The sequence below is a fragment of the Sinocyclocheilus grahami genome, unplaced genomic scaffold, assembly GCF_001515645.1.
Source record: "Sinocyclocheilus grahami isolate Dianchi unplaced genomic scaffold, SAMN03320097.WGS_v1.1 scaffold1293.1, whole genome shotgun sequence".
Taxonomy (NCBI): domain Eukaryota; kingdom Metazoa; phylum Chordata; class Actinopteri; order Cypriniformes; family Cyprinidae; genus Sinocyclocheilus; species Sinocyclocheilus grahami.
The window spans coordinates 108,906-124,433 of NW_015506472.1; the positions used below are offsets into that span (position 1 = coordinate 108,906).

The 15,528-nt window shown below is 35.0% G+C and overlaps 1 protein-coding gene across 1 annotated transcript in view; it reads right to left on the reverse strand.

Moving 5' to 3' along the window:
• Positions 1-1,239: 1,239 nt before the first annotated feature.
• The window catches only part of LOC107568919 (synaptic vesicle glycoprotein 2B-like), a 29,142-nt gene continuing 14,853 nt past the window's right edge, over positions 1,240-15,528 (reverse strand). Inside the window, exons 2-14 of the mRNA XM_016254915.1 lie at positions 13,059-13,142; positions 12,477-12,959; positions 10,739-10,919; positions 10,141-10,292; positions 9,266-9,399; positions 7,494-7,583; positions 7,230-7,343; positions 6,958-7,046; positions 4,197-4,361; positions 3,769-3,902; positions 2,988-3,191; positions 2,743-2,902; positions 1,240-1,616 (exon numbers count right to left, since the gene is read on the reverse strand). Coding sequence (XP_016110401.1) covers positions 1,433-1,616; positions 2,743-2,902; positions 2,988-3,191; positions 3,769-3,902; positions 4,197-4,361; positions 6,958-7,046; positions 7,230-7,343; positions 7,494-7,583; positions 9,266-9,399; positions 10,141-10,292; positions 10,739-10,919; positions 12,477-12,939 — 2,070 coding nt within the window. The 5' untranslated portion in view covers positions 12,940-12,959; positions 13,059-13,142 and the 3' untranslated portion in view covers positions 1,240-1,432. The remainder of the gene's footprint in view (positions 1,617-2,742; positions 2,903-2,987; positions 3,192-3,768; positions 3,903-4,196; positions 4,362-6,957; positions 7,047-7,229; positions 7,344-7,493; positions 7,584-9,265; positions 9,400-10,140; positions 10,293-10,738; positions 10,920-12,476; positions 12,960-13,058; positions 13,143-15,528) is intronic.

Consider the following 15,528-nt stretch of genomic DNA (forward strand, 5'->3'; position numbering starts at 1 on the left):
TAAGACCAAAACACTGGTTTTCTCATTTTCTTTCCCATTTTTAATATATTGTGCTGAGAAAGAACACCAGACACTGAAAATCAGAAGTAAAATTATGTTTTATATTTTATTTTTACACCATCACAAACCAGAAGAAAAAAAACAACACAATTTGATCTTTTCTTATTTAAATTTGTGAACAAATACAAAAAGAATATAGTTTAGATTTGACATAAAGCTATTAAGACTTGCTATGGAGGCCCTTTTGCAGCATTTAATCAGTGCTGACCTATTAAAATAAAATACATTTGAATAAACTTTTTTTTGTGGAAAAAAAAGAAACTCTTAAAACTACTATTTTGTGTTTAAAACAGAAAAATAAAATCAAAATCACATAATCTACATATTTTCTCACAGGAAATGAGCATACACACTTCACATAAGTCAAATTTAAAAATATCTATCCTCATACAAACAATATTGTCATTCTGTATCATTTTCTAATTAAAAGGCATGACAAACAATAATTGAAAAGATGGGAATCCAAGAACATTTGACTTAAAACACAGAGAAAATATAATATAATTATCTAATGTGAAATAAACATATACGACAGTATTAACAAATACAACACAACAAAAACTAGCGGATGAAGTTGGTGTAAAGATTTTTGCACCAAAAAACAAAAAGAACAACATTTTTACATATTAAATAAAAGTAAAATGCAGAGATCTCATTTAAAGATTGAACTTACAGTCAAAAAGTTACTATTTGTTCCAATATAAAAAAGGGAATTTGATAATGACGCTCAAATCTAAATAATTTGTATAATTGTTGCAAATATATTTCCCCATATTTCCAAACTTCGGATTACTTACTCAAAATATAGCCTCTGTGAACACTTTAAACAAATATGTGACCCTGGACCACAAAACCAGTCTTAAGGGTCAATTTTTGGAAATGGATATTTATACATCATCTGACAGCTGAAAGAATACGCTTTACATTGAAAATCTGGAATCTAAAAAATGCAGATATTGAGAAAATCGCCTTTTAAATTGTCCAAATGAAGTTCTTAGCAATGCATATTACTAATCAAAAATTAAGTTTTGATATATTTACGGTAGGAAATTTACAAAATATCTTCATGGAACATGATCTTTACTTAATATCCTAATGATTTTTGGCATAAAGGAAAAATCGATAAATTTGACCCATACAATGCATTTTTGGCTATTGCTACAAATATACCCCAGCGACTTAAGACTGGTTTTGTGCTCCAGGGTCACATATGTGCTCTACAACTTTAGTTTAAAAGAAGTAATACTATGACCGTAATACTACGGTACAGTGGTTCTAGCATGACACCATATTCAGCCCTTTTGCTGTCCAGCATGCGTTCATCCAGTGTCCAGCTGGACCAAACGCAGAGGCCTTGAAGAGTTTGGCTTCTTCACTGAAGAATGACCTCTCGTGTCTCAGGTAACTTAAACGCTAGCAGTCCTCCACACACTAGCGCTGAGAAGGACAAGATGATGGGGATGATCTTGGTGATGCCGATTACCTTGCCAAAGGTGAAAGTGCTGATGATAGCTGCCAGCTTACATGTGCCATTCAGCACACCGAAAGCTGTGGCTCTGAGGACACAAATCATGGATGAGTGAGCACAGTGTGGAAAGATGAAGTAGTACAGTATTATATAGCTTTATTCAGAGTCAACATCATGTGTAATTTGATGTAGTGAGAGTTTGAGGCATTGAAGTTCAGGTTGTTTTTATATTGCACTGTTGTCAACCTGGATTGTTCAAATTATAGTGAAAAAAAAGGCTTTCTACAAATTTCGAGACAAAACGTTTTTGAAAGTAGGGGTAAAAATCTGGGAACTTACAGAATATAATATAGACTATACAGAAGAACTGTACACCTCACAAAATAACAAACAAAAACAACAACAAAAAAAGTTAAAAGATTAACAGAACATATAAATTATGCTTCTGTCTCTTGCAGCCTCAATTTTGTGAATGAATCAAATAAATATGGCATATATTCTAACCTTTTTAAAATATATATATAAATATGATTTCTTTTGTTCTGTTTCATGCTTTACACGTTGACCGCAGTATAATATCTAAAGATTTTGAATGATCTAAATCTATGTTTATTTTTTGTTAAATTTATGTTACCATTTACCAGCCATTTGAGATTTTTTATGAAGAAATCAATACTTTTATTCAGCAAGGACGCATTTATTTGATCAAACGTGACAATAAAGCAATTTCTAATGTTACAAAAGGTTTGTATTTATAATAAATGCTGTTGTATAGAACTTTTTATAATCCTGAAAAAAAAAAAACAGTTTTCATAAAGATATTAACCAGCACTATTTTCAGTATTGATGATAAGAAGATATATTTCTTGAGCAGCAAACCAGCATATTAGAATGATTTCATGTGACACTGAAGACTGGAGTAATGATGCTGAAAATTCAGCTTTGCATCACAGAAATAATTTATATTTTAAAATATATTACAATAGAAAAAGTAATTCCAATTGTAATAATCTTTTATAATATGAATATTTTGTAATAATAATATTTGATCAAATATATGGAGACTTGGTGTGCAGAAGAGCTTTCTTTCAAAACCCCTTTTGAATGGTAGTGTAGTTCAAAAAGTGATTGCCATTTTAATAAAGTTTATTAAATAAATGACTTGTATGAATTTTAAGTATCAGAGTTGGTTTCTTGTAATGGATCTTTTGTACCTTTTCGAGGCTGGATAGAGCTCCACTGTGATGACCTCAATGCCGTTCCAAGCTGCAGCACTGGCTGCGAAGAACAGGCACTGGAAGAAGACGACAGCCCACTGACTGAAGCACAGGAGCAGGAAGAACGTGCAGCCAGCGGAGCCTAACATAGATCCCCCTGTAAACACACACAGTTCATTTAGATACTATAAGCCCATTGAAAGACATTGACAAAGCCATAACAGTTTTGTGTAACCACTCACCTATAATCTTTAATCGTCCTATTTTATCCATTAATAGACCTGCTATGATGTTGCCCGGTAATACAGACAAACTCCCCAGGAAGCTGACTAGATAGATCAGGATGTCATTTTGCTCTTGGAAATTTAGATGGCAGCCTTTTTTGGGGTGCAGAAATGTTGTATTTTCCAGCTTACAGTTAATGAACTTGGAATCTTCCCACAGGTCTGCAAGAAACGTGACAAAAATGACAGTTAATGAAAGGAAACTGCAAATAACCATTCAGAAACCTATTAAAAAGGTTAATATATAATAGATATATAAAAAAATTAGGGATGCACGATATATCGGCCACCATATCGGTATCGGCCGATAAATGCTCATTTTTTCTGTTATCGCTATCGGCCTGATAAGAAAATTTGGCCGATATCTTAAAGCCGATAAATAATGCATTATTTCCTTCAGAGACACTTCAGATGCGCGCTGTTCGTTTGCAGCCTTTTGTGCAATTGTACGTTGTAATATTGTGTTTATTTGATGTATATCTGATGTATCTCATATAGAATGCGTTTGGTAAAGTTAAAAGAGCGCTTCAGTTTACCGGTGATCATCTTTAGCTCAGCACACGCAGCTCAAACAGCAGTGCACAACATTAATAACTATGATTGGGAATGTCGTGTATATAACATTCTAATGAGAACATTATTATAATAAAACGTTGGGAATTCTTTGGGTTTAGTTGCCGTGTTTCAGCGCGTTGATATGGGAAGAGCGCATCCACAACAGGATCACACTATTGAATACCAGTATTGTAGAAGACTGTGTTTTTAAGGGTGCAGTTCTCAAAGAAGGTGTCTGTTGATCTGACGTCCTCAAAATAACAGTTCTCGAAGAGTGATTCCTCAAACTTCACGTTTCTTATTTCTATGTCGATAAACCTGCATGTAAAGTACACAAAAATGACTGCTCAACCAATACACATACATGAAATTACATTTATATAAAATACACTTTTAAATATTTTCAAATCGAAAACAGTTCTTTTAAATTGTAATAATATTTCACAATATTACTGTTTTACTTTTTTTTTTTTTTTTTAATCCTAACAACCCCAAACTTTTGAACGGTACCTGCAATAGTCCTTTATTCTATAAAACATCATTTATATCAAGACAGAGAGACTGTTAAGTTAATGCTGTTAAGTACTGCTGTAAATGAATAAATAAATGTACCTGTCATGGATATACTCCCCCTCCTTGTGGACCTGATTTTGCAGTGTGAAGTTGAAATGAAAGCGTTCCACTTTCTCACGATGAAAGATCTTGACGTTGGACTCGTACTCCTCAAACTGGAGGTACTTGATCTGGTCAGGAAACCACGCTCCCAGGCCATAATAGCTGTGTGGTGGAAGATGAATTAATGCTGTAGGTTGATTACTGTTAAAGGAGTCATTTTGCTCTGTTTTAAAGCCTACAGAGAGATCATTATGTACATGCTCCAGACATGATGGGGGCTAAAGATACCTCATTAGGCAGCCTGACATGCAATTTGGAAAAGACAATCACAATGGACCCTTTTCACAAGACTGTGACGACGTGTTCAATGGTCATCAGCATGGTAAATTCTCGAAAGTTTTTCTTATATTTTGATGTTTTTTTGTTTTTTTTTAATGTAGGCTATGTAGATATATAACACTATACTTTGTATATATCACCTATGCATCAAATTTCTATGGGACTGATGGTCAATTTGACATCATTCTCTCGTCTGACTGCCGTTATCAGTCTCTCTCAATTTTTTTTCCTTTTTTTTGAAAGTCATGAAAACACTATCGTGGAGTTTTTCTTTTGCTATTTGAGCAAATGGGAATGCAAAAAAATATATTTGTGGTACTCTCCCATTCACTGCTCTTGAAGTTAACCCAGCCATGATGACTGAGAAACATAGTGCAGTCAAAAAAAAAAATATTATAAAACCCTCCAAGATGGGAAATGAACAAGAGAAATGATGACTATAAATATATTTATAATTCATTAGTGTGTGCCATGTATAAGGAATAATTATAAAACGGATAGTTCCGGTCCTTGATTCTGATTGGTTGAGCCAAGTTCGAAGTAGTTGTAAATGACTCTACAAACATACACCTTAGTTTACATTTGTGTATTGCTCGGCAACCACTTTGTTGCAACCACAACCGTTTCTGAGGAACTACATTGTTTGGCGGAAGAATTATGTTTTTATTAATATCATTACAATTTATTTGCTCTGTTTTATTCTGTGAAACCTTGCTATGTATATGGAATAACCGTTTTATAAAAGCAATAAGGCCCATGAAGCTGTGGTTTACAGTGAATTTATAACAGCTAAGGGGCGTTGTTAGGCACGACGCAAAGCGGTGCAACCCCCTTAGCTGTTATAAATTCACTGTATACCACGGCTTCACGGGGCTTACTGCTTTATTTTAACATACACAAAAGTTGTGTAAAACTGGGGTAGGTAAATTGATTGGAAAGTGACAGTGAAGACATTTATAATGTTACAAAAGATTTTTGTTTCAAATAAATGCTCTTCTTTTAACTTTATTCATCAAAGAATCCTGAAACACTTTCATACTTCCTTAAGTAGCAGAACAACGAATAATCTAAAAGCAATAAGGCCCATGAAGCTGTGGTTTACAGTGAATTTATAACAGATAAGGGGCGTTGTTAGGCACGACGCAAAGCGGTGCAACCCCCTTAGCTGTTATAAATTCACTGTATACCACGGCTTCACGGGGCTTACTGCTTTATTTTAACATACACAAAAGTTGTGTAAAACTGGGGTAGGTAAATTGATTGGAAAGTGACAGTGAAGACATTTATAATGTTACAAAAGATTTTTGTTTCAAATAAATGCTCTTCTTTTAACTTTATTCATCAAAGAATCCTGAAACACTTTCATACTTCCTTAAGTAGCAGAACAACGAATAATTAATAAAAAAGAAGAACATTTCTTGATTTCTGAAGGATCATGTGACACTGAAGACTGGTGTAATAGCTGCTAAAAATTCAGCTTTGCTATTAAAGAGAAATTTTTAAAAATATATTAAAACAGACAATGGTTGTTATAGAATAGATGGTAAAAATATTTCACAATAATACTCTTTTTGACTATTTTTGATCAAACAAAATCAGCCTGGGTGAGCTTAAAAACTTTCAAGAACATAAAAAATCTTACTGACCCAAAATGTTTGAATGGTAGTGTATTAATATATGTTTTTAAATATTGTATTAAAACTTTTAATATAAATATTAAAACTTATTTTATTAACATTGCATTTGTATATTTAAGTATTTGTATATGTACATGTATTTGTATATTTATGTTTTTCTATTTGAACTATTTTTAACTATTATTTAACCAAGTTTTTGTTATTTTAAACTAGTGCTGTCAAATGATTAATCGCGATTAATCGCATCCAAAATAAACGTTTTTGTCTACATAATATGTGTGTACTGTGTATATTTATTATGTATATATAAATACAAACACATGCATGTATATATTTAAGAAAAATATGTTACGTTTCTATATTAAATATATTTATATATGATATAATTTAATTATAATTATAAATATATACACGTAAATATTTTCAAAACATATGCTGTATGTGGGTGTCTTTATATATACATAATAAATATACACAGTACACACACATATATTATGTAAACAAAAACTTTTATTTGGGATGTGATTAATCGCGATTAATCGTTTGACAGCACTGCTTTAAACATTATTTTGCATGATTACTATTATGTCACCTTATGTACTGATACTGATTCTGAGTTGAGTTTTTAATGCCTATCACACTTATACTGCCTTCCAGTATGTTGACCATTTCAAAACAGCGATTTATGAGGTTCTCTGACTGTTAGGATAGGCGAGGTAGAAAGTAGGCAGCGTGAAGCTCACTATATCCGCTACGAAGCTGCTCTATTGAGAGCTGCTCACCTGAAGGCCATTGTAAACCACACAATGGCAATGAACAACCCATGAAGTCTGAGATCAGGTGCGGCGAGTGACATCAGGTTCTTCATGACCTTCGGAGAACAATGGAAACAAACACTGAATTTGCTTTAGCAAAACAAACATCTAACATCCAATATTTGTATTGCATGCTTCAATGCTTTTATCATCTGCCAGAGAAAGGTAATGGTAGACCTCTCCTCAACAAGCTGCACATTTTAGCTATCATTCAGGTCTTTAGCTCAAATGGTACTTACCTGTTTAACCAGGGTCATATGTCTGACCATGAATCTTTGGAAGGCAGTACCAGTTTCACTCTGAATCTCTATGAACTCGTCATCCTGTGCTTGAGGCATTTTGATCTGTGAAACCTGAAAGAGAGGGATTTATTTCATAGATAAGACCATGTAAGCTGAGCCACATAACAGGACTTATCAAGTGTCACCAATTCAGTAAACTCATCACAGACACGGATATGAGCTGCTTTTAGTAGTCTAGTAGTTTAAAATGGACATCTTTACTTGAAACACTCTCTCTGGCTCTCCTTTCGCTCTCCAGTTGGTGTCATGGACCTGCTTCAGGATCATCCAGGCCTCATCGTGTCTTGCCGTCTGAAATTCACAAAAAAGACCATGAATTTCGTATAGCACAGGGGTTTTTAACAGGGTGTGCACCAATTATAAGAACTCATTTTATACAAATAGAATATACTTTATGCCTTAAAAATATGAAATTTTTCACAATATGCCATTTTGACAATCAGCACACTCTTAAAAATAAAGGCTTCAAAAAGGTGTTTTTGCAGTGAGGCCATACAGGAACCATTTTTGGTTCCCCAAAGATTCTGTCAGTGAACCATTTTGAAGAACATTTAAAAAAATCTATAATTCCACTATAAAGAACCTTTTCTGCATTTGAAAGGTTCCATGGATGTTCAATGTTCTTCATGGAACCATCAATGCCAATAAATAACCTTTTTTTTTTTAAAGGGGTCATATGATGCTTTTTTAAAGATCATTATTTTGTGTATTTGGTGTAACAGAATATGTTGACAAGCTTTAATGTTCAAAAACACATTTATTGTAGGTCCTCTATGCCCCACCTCTCTCAAACGCTTTTCTTTTTTTTTAAAACGCCCGTTTTCTACAAAGTCCCTCCTTCCGACAAGCGCAGTCTGCTCTGATTTGCCAGCTGACCCAGTGCATTGTGATTGGCCGAACACCGCAAGCACTCGTCGGAAATGTAACGCCCCTTACCACAATCGCGAGCTTCATCTTTCAAAATAAATGTAAAGACAGCCGGAAAGGGGAACAGAGTCTCGTGACAGACACAGTGATGAATGTGTGTTTGCAGTACACAAGCCACGGTTAAGACAGCTGACTCCACTCTGATGTGACCCTGTCTCTCTCTCTCTCTCTCACACACACACACACGCGCGTGCTTTCGCCTAGAAACACACAGCGTCTCCCTGACATGCTGCTTCCACACTAACTGCGGTTACTGAAACCACGCCTTCTTTCTTTGTGTGAACATTTGGACGGCATTATGCAAATATTTCCACATAGTGAGGTAGATATGTGGGGGCGTGTTAGAACGAGCCATTTTAGGGGGGTGTGGCAGTCTCTTACCTTTGATAATGAATATCTCTTTGGTTTTGAGACTTTAGTCTTAGCAACTTCAGGGATCTTATCTATGCACAATCAGCATGTAACACTAAAAAAAAAAGGAAAACTTGAAATCGCATCATATGACCCCTTTAAGAGTGTACAATACATTGTTTTATAAAACTCAAAGTAGTGTTGGGCAGTACAACAGCTAATAAACTGCTTTGTCCAGAGCAAAATTTACTTAAATTAATATCTATCTAATATTTTATTTTATTGTCATTTTATTTGCTCATTAATTTTATTAGACACTAACGGTGATGTGATCTTGAAATTGTTTTGTCTTTAACTGTGCACTTTTTTATTATGCACTGCACTTTTGTATTATCATGGCATCTGAATAAAGATGTTTGAAAATATTGTCTCAAAGGACATTGTGCACAGGCTTTTGTGCTTTTTTACTCGGCATTATTGATTTGTCATGATGTTAATGTGTCACTGTGTCAATTGATATCATCAACTAAAATTTTTATAACATTTTGGATTTTGAGAGGAAAAATCTAAATAAAAATTTTGGCTCTTGAGAGGAAAAAAATCCAAAAAAATCTAAATCCAAATAAATTTATGTGAAAAAATAGGATAATATTCTGTGTGCCCTACTAGTAAACCTTCATGCACTATCATATTACCTCCAGGAGGAAACGAGGACTTTCTGGCATGAACACCAGCCCCGCGAGAGCAGCCACAGAGGGAAGAAAACAAACCAGCACAAACACCCTCCAACTGTGGAACTGGAACTCTGTCCCCATACTGAAACCCCAGCCTGCGACAAAAAACAACCCAAACCCTCAGAAACCTCAGGAGAAACATGACAACATGGATCTTGACAAGTGGTTTTGGTAGATCCAACTACTTCCAGACTGTAATATGTGACCCTGGATCACAAAACCAGTCATAAGGGACAATTTTTTCGAAATTGAGATTTATACATCATCTGAAAGCTGAATAAATAAGCTTTCCATTGATGTATGGTTTGTTAGGAATCATAGGACAATATGTGAACGAGATACAACAATTTGAAAATCTGGAATCTGAGGGTGCAAAAAAAATCAAAATATTGAGAAAATTGCCTTTAAATTTGTCCAAATGAAGTTCTTAGCAATATACATTACTAATCAAAAATTAAGTTTTGACATATTTACAGTAGGAAATTTACTAAATATCTTCATGGAACATGATCTTTACTTAATGTCCAAATGATTTTTGGCATAAAAGAAAAATCTATAATTTTGACCCATACAATGTATTTTTGGCTATTGCTACAAATATACCCCAGCGACTTAAGACTAGTTTTGTGGTCCAGGGTCACATATTGTTATGGATTTAAACACTATTGCTTTCCGCTACAAGGTCCTGCATTGGGACTTAACATTCAAAAAAGGCTAATTTAAATGGAACATACCAGTTCTTTGCTCACTGCAATTCTTGTTTCAAATGTGCTTTTACTTAATTGCCATTATTAGAAAACATTATTAGAAAGGAATTATGATTTATGATGAATGACCGTAATGTGGGATGATTCCCCATGCGGTGAAGGAAGCGTACAGTCCACCGAGCATCCAGAACAAACACAGCCAGCTGAGATGTTCTCCTCTCTTATCCATCTGCAGGAACTCAGCGTAGTACGTGTACACAACAGGGATTGAGCCACCGATCCTGCAGGAGGTCATCAGAGACTGTGTCTTGATCTCATTTCATTTGACCATAAAGCTATAGTAGTAAGAGATTTCCTCATTGCTGTAATCTACAACTATGGTAAATGAGTCTGCACAAGCAATGCTGAAAAATGAACTAAATACTATTAGTGACTTTCAAAATTCTGAATGGTAGTGTATATGCGTAAATCATTTCCTGCTGCTTTCAGAGAGACTCACCCGATTCCTGAGCCGAGTCTGAAGAAGATGAAGAAGCCGTAGCTCTGTGCGAAACAGGACAGGAAGGAGAAGATGCAGTTGATGGCCAGTGCATAGAGGAGTCTGCACAAGCAATGAGTCTGCACAAGCAATGCTGAAAAATGAACTAAATACTATTAGTGACTTTCAAAATTCTGAATGGTAGTGTATATGCGTAAATCATTTCCTGCTGCTTTCAGAGAGACTCACCCGATTCCTGAGCCGAGTCTGAAGAAGATGAAGAAGCCGTAGCTCTGTGCGAAACAGGACAGGAAGGAGAAGATGCAGTTGATGGCCAGTGCATAGAGCAAACACTGCCGTCTGCCCAGTTTATCAGCCAGACCGCCCCACAGGACAGCGCCGATCATCATCCCCACGTACACTAATAAACCTGAACACACAGAGCCACACAGTCAAAAACTGAAATCAACAGTTTCCAGTTTTTTTTCATTTCTGTCCCACAGAAGAAAGAAAGTGATATTGATTTGGAATGATATGAGGATGAATAGGTGATGACTGAATTTCAATTTTGTGTGAAATATCCCTTCTGGAGGTTTTGTATTTAGTAGTTTGGACAAATCTGTGATCTTCATCACAATGAATATTTAACAAAAGCATCAGAATGTCACACCCTGTCTCTGTCTCTCTTGCCTTTATCAGTGGTCTGCTACTCTCTCTCTCTCTCTCTCTTTCTCTCTCTCTCTCTCTCTCTCTCTCTCACACACAATCACACAGTCTCAAACGGCTAATTAGAAAATAGGATAAGTGATTATCAGGCACGCGGCAGGGATTGTGAACCTCCCTGTGGATTACACACAGTACTAGACAGCAGACTACTTTCATCCCTGATTGAAACTTTTCCTGCTTCTCCTTTACTATGGCACGCGATCAAAGAAACATTCTCATTTGTACACTTACACTTCAGGGTGCACATGGGATCTGATATCTGTTTTATCAAAAATATAGTCAAAACAGTAATATTACAAAATATTATTACAATTTAAAATAACTGCTTTCTGTTTGAATATATTTTAAAATATAATTTATTCCTGTGATGCAAAGATGAATTGTAATTCTAACATGCTGATTTGGTGCTTAAGCAATATTTCTTCTTATTATTAAATGTTGAAAATAGTTGTGCTGCATAATATTTTTCCGAATTCTTCGATGAATGGAAAGTAAAAAAAAAAAAACAGCATTTATTTGAAATGTCTATTCTCTATTGGAATAAATTTTCCATTTACATTTTCTATTTTAATATATTTTAAAATGTAATTTATTGCACTAGTGCAAAGCTGGATTTTCAGCATCATTATTCCAGTCAGTATCACATCAGAGTCTGATATGCTGATTTGCTGCTCAAGAAACATTTCTTACTATCATTTTTGAATTTTTTTTTTCAAGATTCTTTGATGAATAGAAAGTTCAGAAGGACAGCTTTAATTTGAAATAGAAATTGTTTGTATCATTATAAATGTGTTTACTGTCACCTTTGACCAACTTAATGCATCCTAGCTTAATTAAAAGTATTAATTAAAAAAAAAGCATACTGTCCCAAACATAATAATAATAATTTAAATTATTCAAATTTAAGTAATTACATAGAGACGATAGGGAAGCATTTGTGAAATGTGGAACAACATTTTACTTTTTAAATTATTTATGTATCATCCCGTGTTAAAATGGTTTAGGTCTATATGTGGATTTGACAAATATAAAACTCTCTGGGACATCTAGAAAGTATATTCATTGAAAGTATGTGAGGAGCATTAACATTTGCTATTATATTCACTTCACATTTTGTTTTTAGTTCTGAAAACTCTGCATTGAACCACGTCAAAAAATGTGTCTAATTCTTCGATTGGGCTTTCCTACAAACAAAGACTTCTCAAACTGATTTTGTCTGATTAGGAATAAAGTTGATTCTGATCCCCGCTCCTTCACTCACCCAGCATGCCCTTGTCAGCATTCGACAGGCACATGTCCTTCTCAGCACTGGGCAGGGCGAAACTCACTACGAAGCACTCCACCCCATCAGCCATCAGGGCCAGACCCAGCACCGTGAAGAGGGTCCACTGGAAGCGGCCGTGACCGCAGTCTTCCATGATGGACTCGTATTGATCAGGCAACGTTTCCTCCTCCACCTCAGCTGCCATCCTGGCCTTCATGCGGGCCTCCCTCCGGGCGGCTCTCCGTGCCTCCTTGATTTCGTCCGGATGAGGGATGCCCTGGTACTCGCCCTCGTACATCTGATCATCGTCATCATGCCCCTCTGTGACATCACTAGCAGCATCTTCCTCCTCCTGAGGAGGGTAGTCTGTCTTATAGGGGTAAGTGTACTCTCCTCCTTCTCCATATGTGGGATACGTTTCTCCCTGCTGGTTTATATTGTTTTGGTAAGGGTCATCCATTTTGGCTTGAATTTGTTATTCTTGAAGACAAAAATGGCTAAATTGGCATAATCCCCAGAAATCTCTGAGGTTTTGGTAATAGTTCCAAATCCAAAAAGGTCTTAAAATATTAATTGCACCTGATTTAAGTTAAGGCCTCAGTATTTATGATGACAATGAGTTAGTTCCCTTTGGTTGATTCTACACAAGGCCACATGCTGCACCTGAAAGAAAATGAATGTTAGTTAGAAAAAGTTAATAAGTTGGGGAAAATAGGTTAATCAATCTTATTAAGGATAGATTATAGTATCCCCCGAAATGAAAATTCTTGGCCGAAGCCGAAAAAAATGAAACACTGGGCCGAAGGCCGAATACTGAAGACGTTTATTTGCATTTTTTCCCCCATGTAGGCCTATTTTGCCATTTTTTCACCATTGCATGAATTAAATAGCCAAAATGTGCTTTTTACTGTTTTGTCCTGCTTTTCAAATAAAAAATCAGTTACAAAACAACAATTTAAAAATATTTACTTAACACTGATCATTTTTTCACATTCTAGCAGACATTATACCAACAAAGCTCAATTTAACTTAAAATTAATAAGTTAGTAAAATAATATTGTTTGGCCATTTTTGAGACTTGAATCAGGCATGTACTTTTTACTGTACAAATAAAGGCAGCCTTGCTGAGCAGAAGAGAATTATTTTAAAACATTAGAATATATTACAGATCCCAATTTGAACACTATGTGTGAATGTTATAATAAATGTATTAACAGAGCTGTTGTAGGGTAATTATTATTATCATTATTATTGTCTTACATTTTATTTTATTTTATTTTACAGAACAACAGTAAAATTACAATAATATCATTTATGAATGTTGATGGAGTTGTTGCTTTTTCTCAGCTTTTATTTTGGCAGAAACCCGCAGGAAGATATCAGTGCTTCTTTTTGTTGACAACAGCATGCAGTTTATAAATGATTCTCATTACGAATTTGGGAAGATGTTTGTCGTACGTATCACATTGTCACATGCCTTTAAAAAAATACACAAAAATGTTACTGAGCAACTGACGACCTAGCAAACACAGAACATTCCCTTAACGTTAGTTTTTGGTTCCCGTTTGGTTATTTTTTTGGGAACCAAATACTAACGTTAGGGGAACGTTCTTTTTAGGTTATATTTTTGTAACCATAAAATAACGTTCCCAGAACGTTATGGTGGCTATTTTTAAATAACCTAAAAATAACTTACAGAGAACATTCCCTAATGGTTATTTTTTTGCAACCATAAAATAACGTTCCCAGAACGTTGCAGGGTGGTTGTTTTTAAAATAATCTAAAAATAACTTATAGAGAACATTCCCTAATGGTTATTTTTTTGCAACCATAAAATAACGTTCCCAAAATGTTGCTGGGTGGTTGTTTTTTAAATAATCTAAAAATAACTTATACAGAACGTTCCCTAATGGTTATTCTCAGGTTATTTTTATAACCCTGTAAAACTATCTTTCCAATGAAAACATGGCAGATGGTAATGTGTAATGACCTATACAGAGCCCTGAAATTCGTTTAATGCAGCATTTATTAAAATACAGAAATTAGATCAATCAAAACGCAATTTAAATTATAATATTAAGCCAGGGTTAAGCGTAGAGTGATAACAGAATTCATAAATTCGTGGGTTTGTTTCATCTTCATTTACTGCGTGCCTCTGATCTGCACGAGTTTCTCCAGCACGCGCTTTCACCTGTGTTCCACAGAAATTTTAAAATTAACGGTAATTTTTTTGTTTTACTGGCTGACTGACTCGCTCGTTTATCGATCTCTTTATTGAATGATTACTTAAAATTATATTTACGAGAGTAAATGTGATTTCGGAGGGATTTAAAATTCCGAACTGAAGAGAACATGATGTTAAAGGAACACTCCTCTATTTTTGAAAATTGGCTAATTTTCCAACTCCCCTAGAGTTAAACAGTTGAGTTTTACCGTTTTCGAATCCATTCAGCCGATCTCCGGGTCTGGCGGTAGCTGGAGCTTAGCATAGATCATTGAATCTGATTAGACCGTTAGCATCTCGCTCAAAAATGACCAAAGAGTTTCAATATTTTTCCTATTTAAAACTTGACTCTTCTGTAGTTACATCGTGTACTAAGACCGACGGAAAATTAAAAGTTGCGATTTTCTAGGCCGATATGGCTAGGAACTATACTCTCATTCCAGTGTAATAATCAAGGAACTTTGCTGCCGTACCATGGGTGCAGTAGGCGTAATGATATTACGCAGCGCCTGAAAATAGTCTCAGCTAGGTAACTTCCAATAAGCCTATTTTCAGGCGCTGCGTAATATCATCCCGGCCTTTTCGTGTTCGTTTTGTTATGTATGGAGGAATATTGGAATATTCATTGAAAAGGAATTGCAAATTGTATTTTCAATTGTGTTTTCCATATGTGGATGCATAAATTGTGACATAATGACATAATCATTGCAAATCTTGCATTACCGTTTGAATTTTCGCTTTCGCTTATGCACAGTAACTGCCTCATTTAAAATGAAAAAGCAAAGCCCATTTGCAACTGTATTTCCCACATCTTACCAGTTATGA